Source organism: Trachypithecus francoisi, unplaced genomic scaffold (genome assembly GCF_009764315.1).
Source record: "Trachypithecus francoisi isolate TF-2019V2 unplaced genomic scaffold, Tfra_2.0 Lachesis_group8, whole genome shotgun sequence".
Lineage (NCBI taxonomy): Eukaryota > Metazoa > Chordata > Mammalia > Primates > Cercopithecidae > Trachypithecus > Trachypithecus francoisi.
In genome coordinates, this window is record NW_022681473.1 from 8,424,461 (window position 1) to 8,440,702 (window position 16,242).

General features: G+C 59.2%; 2 protein-coding genes across 8 annotated transcripts in view; one reads left to right on the plus strand and one right to left on the minus strand.

Moving 5' to 3' along the window:
- The window catches only part of LOC117081646, a 48,462-nt gene extending 39,918 nt beyond the window's left edge, over positions 1-8,544 (plus strand). For 2 of the 6 annotated variants that reach the window (XR_004436218.1, XR_004436222.1), the window contains 3 exons: positions 5,233-5,325; positions 6,547-6,837; positions 8,157-8,544. The gene's annotated coding sequence lies outside the window, so the exon portion shown is untranslated. Of the gene's footprint in view, positions 1-3,000; positions 3,232-3,540; positions 4,204-4,300; positions 5,326-6,546; positions 6,838-8,156 lie in introns of those variants that run through there. The other 4 variants (XR_004436229.1, XR_004436228.1, XR_004436219.1 and 1 more) reach the window with 4 other exon arrangements.
- OVOL1 (ovo like transcriptional repressor 1) lies at positions 360-10,546 on the minus strand. Of its 2 annotated transcripts, none has more exons than XM_033207840.1 (4): positions 10,032-10,546; positions 3,332-3,549; positions 2,853-3,042; positions 360-2,534 (listed from the first exon to the last, which is right to left on the minus strand). In XM_033207840.1, the coding sequence occupies exons 1-4, from the start codon at positions 10,192-10,194 to the stop codon at positions 2,239-2,241; spliced, it is 867 nt and encodes a 288-aa protein (XP_033063731.1). In that variant the 5' UTR covers positions 10,195-10,546; the 3' UTR covers positions 360-2,238. The 2 variants fall into 2 exon arrangements, with proteins under 2 accessions (XP_033063731.1, XP_033063732.1); XM_033207841.1 differs by having other exon boundaries at positions 10,095-10,540.
- Positions 10,547-16,242: the final 5,696 nt, after the last annotated feature.

Genomic DNA, 16,242 nt, shown 5'->3' on the forward strand with positions numbered 1-16,242 from the left:
TTTTTTTTTTTTTTGAGACAAGAGTCTTGCTCTGCCACCCAGGCTGGAGTGCAGTGGCCGGATCTCAGCTCACTGCAAGCTCCGCCTCCCGGGTTTACGCCATTCTCCTGCCTCAGCCTCCCGAGTAGCTGGGACTACAGGCGCCCGCCTCGTCGCCTGGCTAGTTTTTTGTATTTTTAAGTAGAGACAGGTTTTCACCGTATTAGCCAGGATGGTCTCGATCTCTTGACCTCGTGATCCGCCTGTCTCGGCCTCCCAAAGTGCTGGGATTACAGGCTTGAGCCACCGCGCCCAGCCTCGATTACTTCTCTGCATGGGGAAAAAGGGGCCCATAAGACAAAAACATCCAAAACACAGAAAACATTAGATCTCTAATTTTAATAGTTGAGAGGAAGGTTATAAAATAAAACAGACAACACAGTGCTTCATGACGGCCTCGGATTGGCAGTCAACCCAGGGATAGAGAAATGTAAACAAAAACAGAGCTTCCAGATAACATTATTGTGTGCTGTGTAACTTTCAGAATACGACAGCTCCCCAGACACTCTAAAGTCAAGTGAAACAAGAGTTTTTAGAATCAATCTATACACATTTCAGAGGGCAGTCCAGGAAGGCGCCTTCCTCTTAGGTCAGCCCAGGGCTAGGCCCGAGCCTGAGCCCAGGGTGGTGCAGACGCTACCCATTTTGGGCAGGGGAGGCCAAAGTGGTTCTGCTTCGGGCGGGGTTTGGCTTTAAGGGGCTGACCCGCTGGCTGTGTTGTGGGGACCGGTTTTGCATTTGCCTCTGGCAGGCTGGCTCTGACCCCTGCCTGTCTTTCCCTTTGGCCCACAAGACACACACCCCTTTATACCCAGAATCCCTTTCCCAGCTGCAGCAAGGGAGCCAGCCAGCCAGCCAGGGTGGTTCTCCCCACAGGCACTCCAAACGCCAGCCTGGCCAGGTGAAGAAGTCAGAAAAAAGGCAACAGATACAATTTGATAGCCATCAAATCCTCTCCTCCCTCTGGAAGTTTCTGAGGTGCTGGTCGTCATTCTGTCCCATTTTTTGCCACTGTGCTAGGGCTTTTGACTCAACCAAGAAAAGGGCCGGCCTTCCAGCCTGGCCCTGCAAGAGTGTCCTAGTGCTTCAGGTAGGGATGGGCATCGGCATTCGTCCCACCTGCCTGCCCCCTAAAGCCCTAGAAGGACACACCCTCAGCATCAGGCCAGCTCTCCAGGTCACTGGGGCTTGCCTTGACAGGATGTGCAGGGCAGAGCCTGGAGGGAAGAGCAGAAGATGCCACGTGCTGTTTGCAGGAGCGGCCATCCAGGGCACCGCTGGAGGAAGATCTTCCAGTGACTGTCTCAGCACGTACAAAGAATGGGGGTGGGCTGGGGCAGCCCCTGCCCAGAGCCAAGGCACAGAGGAGGTTTGAAATGTCTAGGATAAATAGAAGCGCATGGGAATGGAGAAAAGCCAGCTCCATCCCCCTCTTAAAAACATCGCCATTGGCACCAAAAATATATTAACATCTGTACATTTGTCATCTTTAAAAAAAAAAAGGAAATAAAACCTTCTTGGCACCTTGCAGTTTATTTCTTAGAAATGAGGTGATATGTGGAAAGGCTTCCTGTGTGTACACATGCACGCACACACAGAGCAGTGCATACACACAAGCACATGCACACACACAGCTGGGCACACATGTGTGCCTCTCCTTGCCAGAAGGACAGAGCCCTCCAGAACCCTGAGCATTAGAGGAAGCCCTGCCAGGTTGGGGGTTCGCTGCCAGCCCCCACCACGGTTGTTTGCAGAGGTGCCCTTTGCCAGTGCTTTTGACTCTGCTGTCCACTGGGGACCTGCAGCCCCTGCCCTGTGCTGAGAGGCGGGGGCATTGGGATCCTAGCTCAAATTTCCTCTGGGTAGGAAGTCCTGCTGCCAGGCACACAGTGCCTGTCTCTGTGGGCGGCTGCTTCTAATTGAAGGCAGCCTTGGCCTCATCCCATCTCCAGACATAGACACATCTTCTCAGGCTCAGAGCAGCCTCAGCCCATAAGTTAAAAATGCAAAAATGAGCAGAGGTCATTGCTGGGCCTGAGTGAACACGTGTGCCCAGAGGGGAGATCAAGGCACGGGGGCTCCAGTCCTGATCACTGGTGTTCGGGTGAGAGGTCGCAGGAGGGTGGGCTGGTCAGGCAGCTGGGAGGCAACCCTGGACCCTCTCAGGGCCTCTGGGAGCACCCCCAGGGCTCGAGCCACTCACAGGTGGGGGCTGCCCTGCAGCAGGGAAGTGACAGTGTTCTGTAGTGCCACGGCCACCTTCTTGGAGGTCTTGCGCAGCAGTGGGCTGTCAGGGTGGTGCTCCTTCAGGTGCAGGACGTGGCCCTCCTGGCTCTCAGATGTGCAGCCACACTCCTCACACACGTACAGCTTGGCCCGCCGCTCTTTGTACGCGTACTTCTGCTGCACGCCATGGATCTTCTTGAGGTGAGACTCCAGAGAGCAGCGCTGCGTGAAGGCCTTGTCACACAGGCTGCACTTGTAGGGCCGCACGCCTGCGGGGAGGACAGGGGCCAGCATCAGAGACCTGGCAGGGACTTTGGAGGCTGTCGGCTGCTTCTGGACACAGAAAGGACAGGACCCCTGCCTCTCGAGCCAAGGGATGGACGGAGGCCTGTCCAACACCAATTTCCCGAGTGACTCTCAAATCAAAACTCCTAACTGATGAGCTCAGGAGGACTTTGGCCCTGAGCTCCGGGATGCCCTTCCAGGCTGCCCGTCACCGAGGGAGAGCAGGGGGTGCTGGGCTTTTCCCGCACAGCCGCAGCCAGGCAGATCTGGTGTGCTTCTCCCAGCCATGGGCTTCTGCTTACCAGTGTGAGTTCGGACGTGTCTCTTGAGGTCGAAGGTGTCATTGAAGCCCTTCCCGCAGTATGTGCAGAGGTGCCTCTTGACGTCGTTGTGACACTTCATGTGGCGGTTCAGCATGCGCTGGTAGGTGAAGGCCTTCTGGCAGATGTGGCAGGTGAACAGGTCTCCACTGGGACTGTCCCCAAGGGTCACCTGTGGGTGAGGACAGCATTGCTGACAGACATCCAGAAGTTGGGGCCACAGGCCGGCAGACTGGGAAGACGTGGATGCCAGCCCCCAGTGCCCCTGAGGAGGGTGGTGCCCACCTCCCAGAGGCCACAGCTCTGTGCCATCTGCCCGGAGATCAGCACTCCTCTGCAGAAACCTTGGCCCAGGTCCCAGGTCAGTCTCTGCCTACATCTCGTTTATGCCATGTCTTACGAGCTGGACGCAGGTCTACATGCACGCCCCTGGCCCTCAGAGACAACGTGAGTGGCATTACCTTCATCTTGGTGCGCAGGAAGCCATGGTCTCTGCTCTGGGGGTCTGTCAAGTGTCCCATGTCTTCAGAGGGCAGCTGGGCCACCACACAGGGCCCAGGGGCCACACTGTAGCTAGAGTCTCGAAGGCTCATGTTCAAAGCCAGGGGGCAGGAAGGGGGTTCGGCCACAGAGGGCTCCGGCTCCTGGTAGGGTTGTGGTGGGCAGAAGCCCAGGCTGACTGGGGAGAGAACAGATAGGTGAGGGGCTTGGTAGAGAAAAGAGGATCCAGCGGGGTTTCTGGAAGCTTCCCTAGCCATGAGACGGCTGGAACCTGGAGACTCCGTCCCTCCCATCGCAGACATGTGGCAGAGCGGGGCTGCCCTGACCACCACTGCTGTACCGCCCTCCCGCCCTATTAAGGTAATTGCAGGTGATGCCAGCCAAGCGCCACTGCCCGCTGAGTAATTTGTGTCTTAGCGGAACTGGGAGGACCGAATTGCCCTGCCAATTATCCCTCCGGAGTTGTCTGCCTGCCCCACCTGGGCCAGTCCCTCTGAATGCCAGGCCTCATCCACTCTCCTACAGGGACAAAGGGCACTGGGAGCCGGAGCCCTCTGTGGCCAAACCCCCTTCCTGCCCCCTGGCTTTGAACATGAGCCAGTGGAGACCTTCTGCCCAGGGACAGCTCTTGGAGCCGCATCAGAATGGTCCCCGGTGGTCTGGACCACTCCAGGCCTCTCCTCCGACAGATTTGGCTGCTGGTCTTGGGGGTGTGGGTGGTCCTAGCCCTGCTTCCCACCCCTACCCCAGCAGGCCAGTTCCTGCTGTTGCAGCCCAGGGCTCCAGGCTCTCCACTCCCAGCTGGTCGCAGCTCTGCAGGGAAACAGGCCAGGTGGGTGGAACAGGGAGGAGGTCAGGGAGCCGCAGGTGGATGCAGCCTAACAGTCTCGGCGGCCTGCCCAGGCTTATGCAACCCTCCCCCTCGGCAGGACCGCTCGCTGGGGCATGTCGGGCTGGGCTCCCTCAGCAGCCGCAGCACCGATACCTGGCAGCCCTTGGATGCAGCCACGCCCCGTGGCAGGCACCTCACACCGAACGGGCCAGGGAGGCTTGGCTTCAGACCCTAAGCCCAGTGCTGACTACAGAGGACCAGAAAGAGAGCACTCTCGAGGGACACAGAGAGACAATTCTCAAAGCCAACAGAGCTGGGGCAAATTTTTCAACTTAATATTTTTCTTCCAAAGAGCCTGAGCTCAGTACTTGAAACCCATAAGCTAAGGACATCCTCCAAGCTTCAGAAGGAAAAATCATGAGGGGCCTATGACCTAAAGGATGAGTGAGCTTCTGAGGGAGGCTGATGTGGGATTGCAGAAGCAGGAGCATGGCCCTGTGCACCCTGCCGTCTCGCAGCCAGCAAGGCAGAGAACGGGCAAGGGCCCAGGCAGGAGGGCTGCTGCTCTCACCTCTTCTCCCAGGAGGACAGGGACGTGGGGGAAGCAGAGGAATGTGGTTGTGGAGCAAGGGTGCGTTTGACAGTGCTGAAGTTTCGGGAGAGGCCCCCGCTCTCGCCCCCTCAAAATACAACAAAGGTCTGAGAGAGAAGAATGCGCCCGCCGCCGCCCAGAACCCGTCCTGCAGGTACTGGCGTCCGTCTGTCCGGGGGCCTTTAATGGGCCACCTCATTCCTTGGGTTGATTCACCAGCGCCTGACCCAGGCCTGGCCTCTGGGCTGGCATTGCACCTCTCGCTGAGCCTGAGTGTCGAGGTCTGGCTGTCTACCCCGGCTTGTTCCCCTGCCACAGGAGCTGTCTGGCTGGGGGTGGGCAGGGGCGATGGTGAGCTTCTCATGCAGGCTCGCCAGCTATTGGAGACCTTGGCTGAGAATTCATAGCTGGGTGACAGTTTCCATTTCTCAATCCAGGTGGAGACAAACAGGAACCCTACCCTCCTCTGCCTGTCAGTACTGGATGGTGTGAGCGAGGTCCCCCAGCCACACCACAGCAGGAGACAGCAGGTGAGGGACGGGCTGAGCCCACAACGGTGGCTGCTCTGGGCTGCCCTGCTCCACCAGAGGGGAGGCTCATGGTTAGGGTCCTGAGATCCATGCATTTGTGAGGAGACCTGTGTCCTTTGCCCGCCTCTGCTGTTCCACACAAACCTGGCCGAGCTGGTGCTGGGAGACCGGGGCCAGAGAGTGGGCCTGCCTGCTTTGGCTCTCTGGTCCACCTCCACCCTGAGTGAGGGGCAGAGGAGGCTGGATGGGCGGCCACCCGCCGCCAGGGTGGGGATGTTTGCCTCATCCCACCCACCCTGCCAAACCTATCTCCCTGCCACCCCCATGAGCATGTCCCTCCTGCGGCCACACGCACAGGGAGTGTGCACTGGCGTGCCACCTGGCACTGAGTGTCGCTGAGTGGCAGGAGGCAGGAAGCAGAACTGGTTAGGCCCTGCTTGTGGTGCTCTCTGTCCCTAATTAGATGTTTCCGGCAAGGCGGTGGCGCTGTGACCACTCATCACCCACCCACAGCTGTGGAGTATGGCAAGGTCGAACTAGCCTGGCCCTCTTCCTACTGCCTGTCCCCTCCTACTGGCCCAACTTGCCTCTACCTGGAGAATGTTGAGGGCCAGGCCCAGAGCAGAGGCACGGACACCGAGGGACCATGTCCAGGGCAGTTGCCCATCAAGGCCTGTCTCCTGCCTTAGCCTCTGTAAGTCCTCCATCTCTTGGATGGAAAGCTGTTGGCCCAGATGTTGGGCAAAGTGCCAGATCCCCCCATCCAAGGCCTCAGGACAGGGCTGGGCACGAGGTCTGTCCCTGGCTCTCTGCAGAGAGCAAATGAAGCAGATGCAAGAATGACCCCCTCCTGGGCCCCGCTGACCACATGGGTGCTGCCCGGAACATGGGGGTCAGCCCAGTTCTGAAGGTGAGACGGGGACCCAGCATGTCAGCACAGTGCAGCTGGTTTTCAGCAGCCTTACACCCTTATCAGGAAGGGCTGGTGCCCCCGTGCCCATCTCCTCTGTTCCCTGTAGATCCGCTAGCAAATCATCCAAAAGGACCCAGCACCAGCCAGAGGCAGGCCAACCCAGAAACGCATGGGCCAGTCTCTGCGCCTTCTGTTTCCACTGTGAACTTCCAGAAGTTCCTTCAGACAGTATATTTTCCCTCTTTCCCAGCCACTTTTCACTGGGTATCCACAAAGAAGTTAAAACTGTGCCTTGGCCCTCCTGCCAGGGTGCCCGCCCAGAACAGTGGGGGCAGTGCTTCCTGTTGCAGCCCCCACCCAGCCAGGCACAGGCCCAGTGTCCCTGTGGGACTCCATCTAGGACTTGTTGAAATGGCCAATGATACAAAGGAGCCCCGACTTCACCCATGGCCAGCTTCCCTCGCCATCCTCCCTGCGGCCAAAGGACCTGCCCTCACCTGTTCTTTCCAGGACAAATCATCTGCCAGGTTTCTGCCTCAGGACACCCAAGCTCAGCACAGACCGCCTAGCAGCCTGGGTGACAGGATCCCGGGGGACAGGTAGGAGTCTCATCTAGCTGGCTGCCTAGGCCCATCCTGCTCTTCTGTCTCTATCCACTGTGTGGCTGTCCACTCTCCCAGCCCCACTCCCTGGCAAGCACAGCAAACATCTCCTTCGCTGCCAAACACGGCCCAGGAATTACTACAGGGTAACCATTCCATTGGAGGCTGGAGCTCTCCCCCTCCTCACCCCCGACGCATCCTCGGGCCCCAAAGCTCACTCTCAGCCTCCCTGACCAGCTGGAAAGAGACCTGCCCAAGTGCCCACACTACCTAGTGGTAGAGCCAGGCTGGGCTGCATTCCTTGAAGGAAGCTCCAATGTCCCACCGCCCAGCCTGCTGGCCTCCCTGAGCTCGAGTGTCCACCAGGCTAGTGGCAGAGCAGACTGTGGCCAGCCCAGTGACAGAGGGGAGGCTGGGAAGCCTAGAAGAGGCCCTGGGATGCTCCTCGACTCCAGCTTCCAGTCTGTCCTCAGGTGCCTTCCTGACCTGGAGATTTCACTCAGCAGGGAGTGGGGCTCCGCTGGGGGGTTGGGAGAACCAGCTTCAACCCTGTTCCTGGAGCCCTTCCCTGGTCAGTCCAGGAGGTAGAATTTACCCCCTAGGTACAGGTGCCTGGGTTTATCCTCAAGAAACCAGGCATTACTCCCTGTCACTCCAAGTCAATACTGACATAACAAAGGAAGGCGAGGGGGGGCAGTTGTGGGGGGGGCGGCAGTTCAAGGTGGCTTCCTAGCCAGTAATCCTTTCAAGTCTCCAGGGCGCATGCACGGAGCCATCTTCACCTCTTCCCAGGGGAAAGATTCTGGCCTGGGAGTGAGAAGCTCTAGAATTCTACCTGGGGGAGAGAGGCTGATGTGATTGTCAAACTGGGGCCCTGGAATCAGTGCTGTCGGGCTGGGGCCCAGCACCTCTGGCCAGTAAAACCTTCCCCTTCCAGGTGGTCTCTGGGAGGCTTTGAGGGTCTCAGAGGAACCTGGCAGGAAGGTCAGAACTCAAACACTCCCACGTTTCTGGGCCCTCCACTGGAAATAGGGTCAACGCTTAGCTGGTCACAACGTTCCAGGAATCTGTGAGGCGAACGGAAACGTGCCCAGCTGGCTCTGGGGTCATGGTTGGCTGGTGATGGAATGGCCCAGCCAGGGGACAGGCCAGCACAAAACACACCCCCACTCTCCAGCCATCTGAGGCACCCGAGCGTGGACTGCGGACATTCCCTTTCTCATTGCCAAAAACTGTGGGAAAACTCTTCAGTGGGCCACATGGCTTTCAGAGGTAAAATTAAGTTCTCTATCTTCTACCCTTTACTTGACCCACAGGATTCTCTCCTTGCCAGAGGGATGAGGACAAATTCTCCCTTCATCCTTGAGATTGGACTCCCGTCACACATCCTGGAAGAGCCTACAGAGAAGCCGGCAGGTCTCCCTCACCTGGACGGTGGCAGCCGGTGGCCCAGACCACCCGGAGGCCCTCCCCTGCACCTGATGGGACAGACCCTGGGGCATAAGTCTCCCCTGCCACTTCCACTGTGGTCACTAGAACTGTGGTGGAGAAAATCGCTAGGACACAAATAAGTCAATAATTTCAACAAACGGAATTTCTTTGTCCTTTGTAAAAGTCAACACATGATCTGTTACTGATTGGGATGTGAAATAAAACTAAAAATAACAGCACACTGAGCCTGGCTCAGAGCTCAGCTCACCTTTACCACGGTCCAAGTTCAGTTTATCAGATCCCAAGGAGCAGCTAAGCAGCAAGTCAAACACAGGTGGGGGCGGAAGGCGGAGCGGGGAGGGGGCTCCGGCCCTCTGCGTGCCCCCACAAACTCCCAGGTAGAGAACCAGCCAGTTCACCAGGGATGGTGGCCAAGCAAGAAGCTATAAACAGAATCCTGAGCCCACACCCTAATCTGCCACAGGTGAGGAGGCCACTCACGTCCCTTTTTGCCTCAGTTTCCCCAATGGGGTTATCAGGGTCTTCTGGCACATTCCCTTGTTTTAAGGAACTGTGAAAGAGGGGTCCCCTTGAGATCAGGTTAAGCTGTGAAACATCCTGCCAGCACCACAGGCCACAAAGACCTCACCACACTATCTCCAACAGCTGATTCAGGAGGGAAACTGAGCAAGAGCCCTCACAGGGCCCCTCACTGCTGCCCTCATTTCCCCACTTTCCTACAAGGCCTGGGGCGGTGCCAGGGAGTCTGCAGATCAAGGGTCAAAGTCAGTTGGTTAATTACTCCCCCCTCCCCCCTCGGAGGGGCTGGGCTGGGCGTTCAGAGCGTCCCCGCCCCGCCCCCAAGGCCTGGGGAGGGGGCGCTCGGAAGGAAGCAGGCTTTCTCCAGACCAAAGACTTTGTTGGGGGTTGGGGAGGACAGAAGGGGTAGGAGTGTTCTTGGGGCGTTCAGGGGAAGATGCCGCTGGAGGAAGAAGCAACTCGGGTTACTCATTCACAGTCGACGCTGTCTAGGCGTCTGCCAAAAATAACTGGGTACACCAGCTTCCCCGGGCCTGGCCCCCCGCTGTGGGGTGGGCTCCCTTCAGCTGCTTTCTATGCAATTGTGTCCTCCGCCAAGGTGAAGGAAGTGCGTTTCTAGCAGACTTGAGACCCGATCCCACCTCTGCTTTAAGGGCAAGAGGGGCGCAGCGGGCGCCTGCCCTACCGTCTCGACGCACTGCGCAGGACCAGGAGCCAAAGCCCCACGAAAATTTGGGGGCCCACACCCCTCACCGGCTCGACCCTCACTCCGACCCGGCCACCAGTGTTGTCGGGGAGGAGGAAGGACCTGTGCGAGCGGCTGGAGCTCAGAGTCTTTTAACACAAATCTCGGCCGAAACTCCAGCTCGCTCCCAGCCCCCCAAAGTGGCATCGCTCCAGTGCCCTCCTCCTGCCTCATGCAAATCCCGGTTTTCTGGATTTACGACGTCGGAGCCGAGGGTCGCCTGAGCGGTGACACACCCCGCTGCCTCCTCTGTCCGCGGTTCAGGGGGTGGGGGGTAGCGGTTCCGCGCCCCCTAGGCCCTGGGAGCGGCTCCGCTTCCACCATGCAGCCCCCGCCCCCACCGGCGCTCTTCCGCCGGCCCCGCCCCCGCCCCCAGCGCCCCGGGTCGGGAGCCGCGGGCCCACCCAGCCTGGGCCGCGGCCGCATCCAGCCCCGGAGCCCACACCGCGCCTGCCGTCCGGCTCCGCGGACCTACCTGCGCCCGCCCGCAGCCTCGACGCCGCCGCGGGCGCCGCAGGCCGGAGGGCGGCTGCCTCACCTGGCACGTAGATCTCGCCGCGCTCCTCGTCTGGGAGCTCGCTCCAGTTCCTCTTGCACGTGGAGACGCACGGCTTCTTCACCAGGAACGCGCGGGGCATTTTCGAACCCTCGTCGCTGGACACGGGCCGCTTCCGTAACTGAAGCCGGGAGCCGTCCCACCTTTGCGGAGCCGGGCTGAACGCCGGGAACGGGGCACAGCAGGGAAGGAGTCGCTAAGGCGCCCCTACGTTCCGGGAAAGGTCCGAGCCCGGACGGCGCGCGCCGGTTCCAACTCCGCGGAGTGTCGCCGTCCTCCCTGCGAACGAGGTCCCTTGCGGCCAGGTACACCGGGCGGCGCGGGGAAGCGGCAGGTAAGCGTCTCCCGGCTCGACTGGCGTCCCCGCGGCCGCTCGGGAAGTCTTAAAGTGCGAGCCGGACGGACGGGTTGACGCTTTATTGGCTCGCGGCGGTGTGTGTTGGTGGCTGGGGCGGGGAGGGGGGGGCGGTGATCTGATCTAATTAGCTTGGAGTGGCCTGGGGAGCGACGGCGCATGCGTTGGGAAATAACGGTGACAACCCACCTATTTGTTACCTGTCGAACCGGTTTCCATTCCGCTGTGGGTGAGGTGGCCTCGCGGCCCGGGCGGGGCGGCCAGGCGGGGCGGGGGGCGGGCGTCGGACACTCAGCCCCTGGCTGCCCAGCGGGCCCGGCTCCAGCGGGACCTCCCAGCCGGGCGTACTGGCGTTTGCAAACGGGTTTCGGAGGGAGTGGAGCAGGGAGGGAGGGGGCAACGTTATTTGCACCGGCGCTGGCACGCTCCGCGGGTGATGACACGAAACTCGTCCAACTGGGGCCGGCCCAACCTGGCGCGCCCGAGGCTCCTGGGGAGGCGCGAAGCCGCCGGGCGGGAACGGGCGGCCCGGTCCGCACTTGTTGAACCGGGCCTGGGCCCAGGCGGCGCGGGATCCCAAAGGCCTGGCTGAGCAACTCGTGGCTCAGCCGGTGGGTGTTTGCTGGGCGCCGGCTTCGTGCGAAAAAGCACGCAGGGCCGCAGGAGCGTCCCCGGCCGGTGTGTGGGGAGGCGCCGACCGCGCGACCGAGTAGCCGGCAGAGAACCCGCCTTCTGCCCTGAAGCCTTCAGGGAGGAAGTGGCTTCAACTGCGCAGAGTGCGCCAAGAGCCCGACAGACCCCCACGTCTTGGCCACTGGGACTTATGCACCCTCAAAAACTCTCCTCCTTGTCCCAAATGGGTGGATTTCAGGTGCAGCCAGGCTGGTGGAGTGCGGAGGGCTGGGGACCTCAGACCGGGAAAGGCCCAGCCGCCTTTGCCCTGCTACGGCCACCGCGGAGAGCTTCCTACCCACGGCCTGCCCTGGGCTGAGGTTCAGCCTGGGACCCGCGCCCCCAGCCACTCTTCATACTCTCCTCAGGCCCCAGGCCTATGTGGAGGGATATCCCCGCTCCTCAGAGGCCTCCATGAAGCCCACGCTCCCATGGTGACACTTTGGCGTTGGCTGGGCTTCCCTCACTCGCTGACCTACTTAAGGGCAGGGATGGGGCGTTCGTGTTTGCCTCTTCCCCTGCCTTTCCAAGGGCTGTGACCTCCACTCTGATCCCAGCCAGACCTTTGAGTTCAACTGACATTAAGTGAACACCTGGTATGTGCCTATCTTCTGAGGTGAATCCAGAAGAAAACCTTAAACCACACTCTGTCCAGGAGAGAGGTGCAGTTAGTTCATTCATTCAACACATATTGATTGAGCAGTTTTGTTGTGCCAACCCCTGATGGACTGGTACACAGTGGGTGCTCGGTGGATACGATGGTGAAGTCTTCACAGATGTCCCTAGACACAAGGTGCAGTCTTCCCCTTCGGGAGCAACTCCAGTGTCCAGAAGGACAGGACACTGGGTAAATAAAGTGAAGCTGGCCAAGGGAACCCCTCCCTGCACAAGTGGGTTACAGGGTGTGGAATGGGGCCCGAGGTGGGAGGCAGTGTTGTCTACTGCTATATCCCCAGCTGTGCCTGGCACAAAGTGGGTTATCAATAAATGTTTGTTGAATGAATGAATCTCCTCTTTTTTTGATTCCTGTGACCCATTCACCTTTCACAGTCCAACTTTTGGTAGAGACACAGATACAGGAAGACAATACTACAAATTCAGTGACAAAAGACAACTGACCCTGGCGGTCAGGGGGAGAACGGGTGGGGGGGGGGGACTGGAGAGAATGTGCCTATCTGAAAGGCAGCCACAATCCTGTCATTCAGGTGCACAAACCCCACGTGGCCACAGCTTTCCATTTTCCAAGAGAAGCCAGAAGTCCAGCTTTGTAAGTGAAACTAATTTTTAAATGTTAGCTCAATTTTTTTATTTTTAAAATAATTTTAAGAGTTGGGGTCTCACTAGGTCACCTGGGCTGGAGCACAGTGGTGCAATCTTGAATTACTGGGCTCAAGTGATCCTCCTGCCTCAGCCTCCTGAGTGGCTGGGACTACAGGTGTTTGCTACCACACCCAGCTAATCAAAAAAATTTAAAACATGGAATGGGTCCAACTAAACACCTTTGTGGGTTAGGTTTGGCCCACAGGCCGCGGTGTGTGGTGTGGCTGTCTTCTCAGGCAGCTCAGGAGACAGACGATGTATGTGACGGCAGGGAAACATGTAGTTGAACTGTGAGCGCCATGAAGGCTGGCGCCCTCTGCTCTGTTCACATCTAGCAGCATATCTCTGTTCATCTAGCAGCACAGTGCCAGCTAGATGGCATTCATTCATCCCTAAATTCATCCCTTAATTTCTGAGAACCTGCTGTGCCAGGCACTGAGATTCTACAAAGCAAGGCAGACAAATAAGGAAACAAGTAAGCATAAGCATAAGATGCAAACAAAACATTTGGCAAGAGAATGTGATGGTGGCAGGTAGGGGTGCTGAGGCCTGAATGAGAGGGAGGAGCCAGCTGTGCAGAGTGGAGAAGACAATGACCAGCAGAAGGAACACCTGATGCCAAGGCCGCAAAGCAGGAGTGAGTCTAGTGTGTGTGCCACGAACCCAAATGCAACTTGGCTGTGCGATGAGGGGAAGAAAGGGCAGGGGAGCTGAGGTTGGAGAGGCAGGTGGGCCACACGAGGTGCTGTTAAAACCCAGGCCAGGCCTCTCCTCGGCTCATACCCTCCAGTGGCTTCACTGCAGCTGGAATAAGAGCCTGAGGCCTGGCGTGCCGGGGCTCCCCTGACCTCCTAATTCCCTTCCAGCTGGGTCCCTGTATGCCAGCCACACTGCTGTCTCCTGCGTCCCCTGAACAAGCCTTGGCCTGTTCCCAGATCTGACCCCTCCTCCTGATGCTCCTGCCTGGAACACTTTTCCCTACTGGATTACTGGCCACCTTTCTTCATTCAGGTTTCAACCAAATGTCCCCTCTTCTGAGGGGCCTCTCCGTCCACCCCAGCTAAATCCTTGTCCCCCGCCACCTCTGTCCCACTATCCTATTTTCTTTGCCACAACTTTCACTCTGTGGCGTTTTGTTTTGTCTTCCTTGTTTATTATTGGTTCTCCTCCCCACCAGTGCAAGTTCTCAACTTGAGGGACCCATTTGTATTTTATTTTTTATTTTTACTTTTTGTGTCTCTGCTGGTCTGGGGTGGGACCCCTTTTTAAATGCCATTTTAAATAGCTTTATTTAGATAGAATTCATATACCATCAAATTCACCCTTTTATAAAATATACAATTCACTGGTTTTTACTAACCTCACAGAGCTGTACAACCATCACCACTAAACCTCTGAACATTTTCATCGCCCCAGAGAAAACCCTATACTCATTAGCTGTCACTGTGTCTCCCCTCTCCGTGGCCCGGCACCCACTATCTGCACTATCTCCATGACTTTGCCTATTGAGTCGTTCTTTCCTAAGCCTTCCCGTATCTCCAGCAGCCAGTGCCGCGAGGGTGTGTTTGTTGTAGCCCGATTTTACAGATGAGAAAACTGAGGCTCAGAACCCTTGGGAAACTGACTTTCCCTTTTCCAAGCCTTGTGTCTAGTGTCTGCCCATAACTGGGCTGCATGGCGAGGACAGAAACTCAGCAGGAGAAGAAATGAGAAAGGGCATGGAGTGGGGAATTCCCAGCTCAGCATCCGGCAGTGGCCCACACCTGGGCCCTTGGCTGGCATGTTGCTGTCGCGGGTGAGTCTGATGACAGTCTGAGCTCAGCTCCATGCTTGGCTTTGCCAGGGACAAAGCCAGCACCACCCATCCACAGGGGAACAGACAGGTGAGAACAGGGCCCACCCAAGGACCTGGACACCCAAGAGGGCCAAGGGTACCTGGTGTAGGGGGAGGACCAGGTCAGATGCAACAAGGGGCTATTTGTGAAAGTCGAGGCTCCACCTCTGAGGGGCTCTGTGACTGAGTGACCGCACCTCTGTGGGCTTCTCTTTCCTCATCTGGTACCCACCCTCGGTACTTGAGTTGCTATGAGCCTCAGTAAGTCCATGCAGATTCGTCCATTGCAGCATTGGAGACCACAAGTGGGTTCCCTCCCTCCAGACCCTGAGCCTCAAGGAGCCAACACTCAGGCAGGAAGTGTGCAGAGGCCACGCTGTCAGAGGCTGAGCCGGGGCCAGAGCCAGTGTCAGGCCTCCTGACCCTTGGAAGCCTGTCTCCTCAACTCTGCGAGGGGTTTAATAATCATTCCTGCCTCACCGTGAGGGTAGTGAGGGCCGGGGATGTGCAGTTACCAGCACCCTCTGGGCTCAGACAGGGAAACCAGACTGGCTCCTACTGCAGGCTGCCTCCCCTCCCTAGGGCTGCTCTCATCCTGCCCTCTTTCATCTTGGGTTTAATTAGCCAGGCTGCCTCACCCCACAGCCTCTTGGGTGGGAGGTATCACTCACATTTTATAGATGGGGAAACTGAGGCACCTAGAGGGAAGTGGTTTGGGGCTGCCGCCTGTGAGTCAACTGTGGAGCCAGGGCCTAGAGGAGCCAGGACCGGGCCTTCTGGCTGGACCTGTCCCTCCGGGTGGGTCCCTATCTCTCCATCCCCAAGGGCACCCAGACAGCCTCCTTTTTGGCATTCTCCACCCCTCAACTCTCCACCACCTCCCATCTGGAGCAGGATGGGGTAGGGAGAGGCCAGTTGGCAGTGGCTTGCATGGGGGCTCAGGCCTGTTTCATCTTCAAAGCGGCTAATTAGAGCCAGAGGTGGGTGGTGGGGTTTGGGCGCCGGCGGTTCTGTGCCCTGGAAACCGGTGGTCTGTGGGGCACCTGTAACCTGGGCCTCTGGCCTAGGAGAGGCGGCGGCCCAGACCCCCGAATGCCCGCAAACAGCCAGAATCCAGCCCACTGAAGTCGAGAGTGCTGCGTTCCGGCCTTGCTTCGCCCCAGGTCTCGATTGGCAAGGCCGCCCTCCTCCCGGGCCTGTTTTCCCCATCGCTAGGCATGCCTCGAGCCCCGTGACCGGCCAGGCCCTGACAGCCCGCACTTCCCGAGTATGGATCCCGTTGTTTTCGACTTAGGGCCCTGCCCCACCCTCGCCGTCACGACCCCTGCGGGCCGCCAACGCGGCCTCGGGCGAACAAGGGTCAGCAGCTCCTGGCGGGCCGCAACCGCGGCGCCGGCTCCTCGCCCCCAAGCCGAGCGGGCGGGGGGCCCAGGCAGGCGTCAGGGAAGCGAAGCCAAGCCCTGCGGCGCCCGCCCGACCGGTTCAGCTGGGGCGCTCTTCCTGCGGGCGCCCTGCGACCGCAGCTTGCTCACCCCCAGCGGCCACTCCGGGAGCCCTAGGACTCGCACCCCCGCCCCCCGGGGGCCGCGCATCTGGCGTAGGGTGCGGTGCGCCCGGGCGCCGGCGGGGGGCGCGCTGGCCGCCGCCCTGCGCGGCTTGACGGGCGCTGGTGGGGCCGGGCCGCTGTCCGCCGAGGCCCGCGGGATCGCAGCCCTGCGCCGCGGGACCCGGCATCGGGGGCCCAGGCCCACCCTGCTCCGCCGCCCCTACCCACTCCCCTCCTCCTTTCCTGCCTGGACCTGCGGCGGTTTCGGGTAAGGGGGCCTGCACGGCGGGACAGTTACTCAGCCCCCGCGAAACCGGCGAGTCTGCACCTGAGGGAGGCGGTGGCCCCGTTACGCCCCGCCCCACCCCACCCCACCCCGCCCGGCCTTGACCGCCCCCGCGCC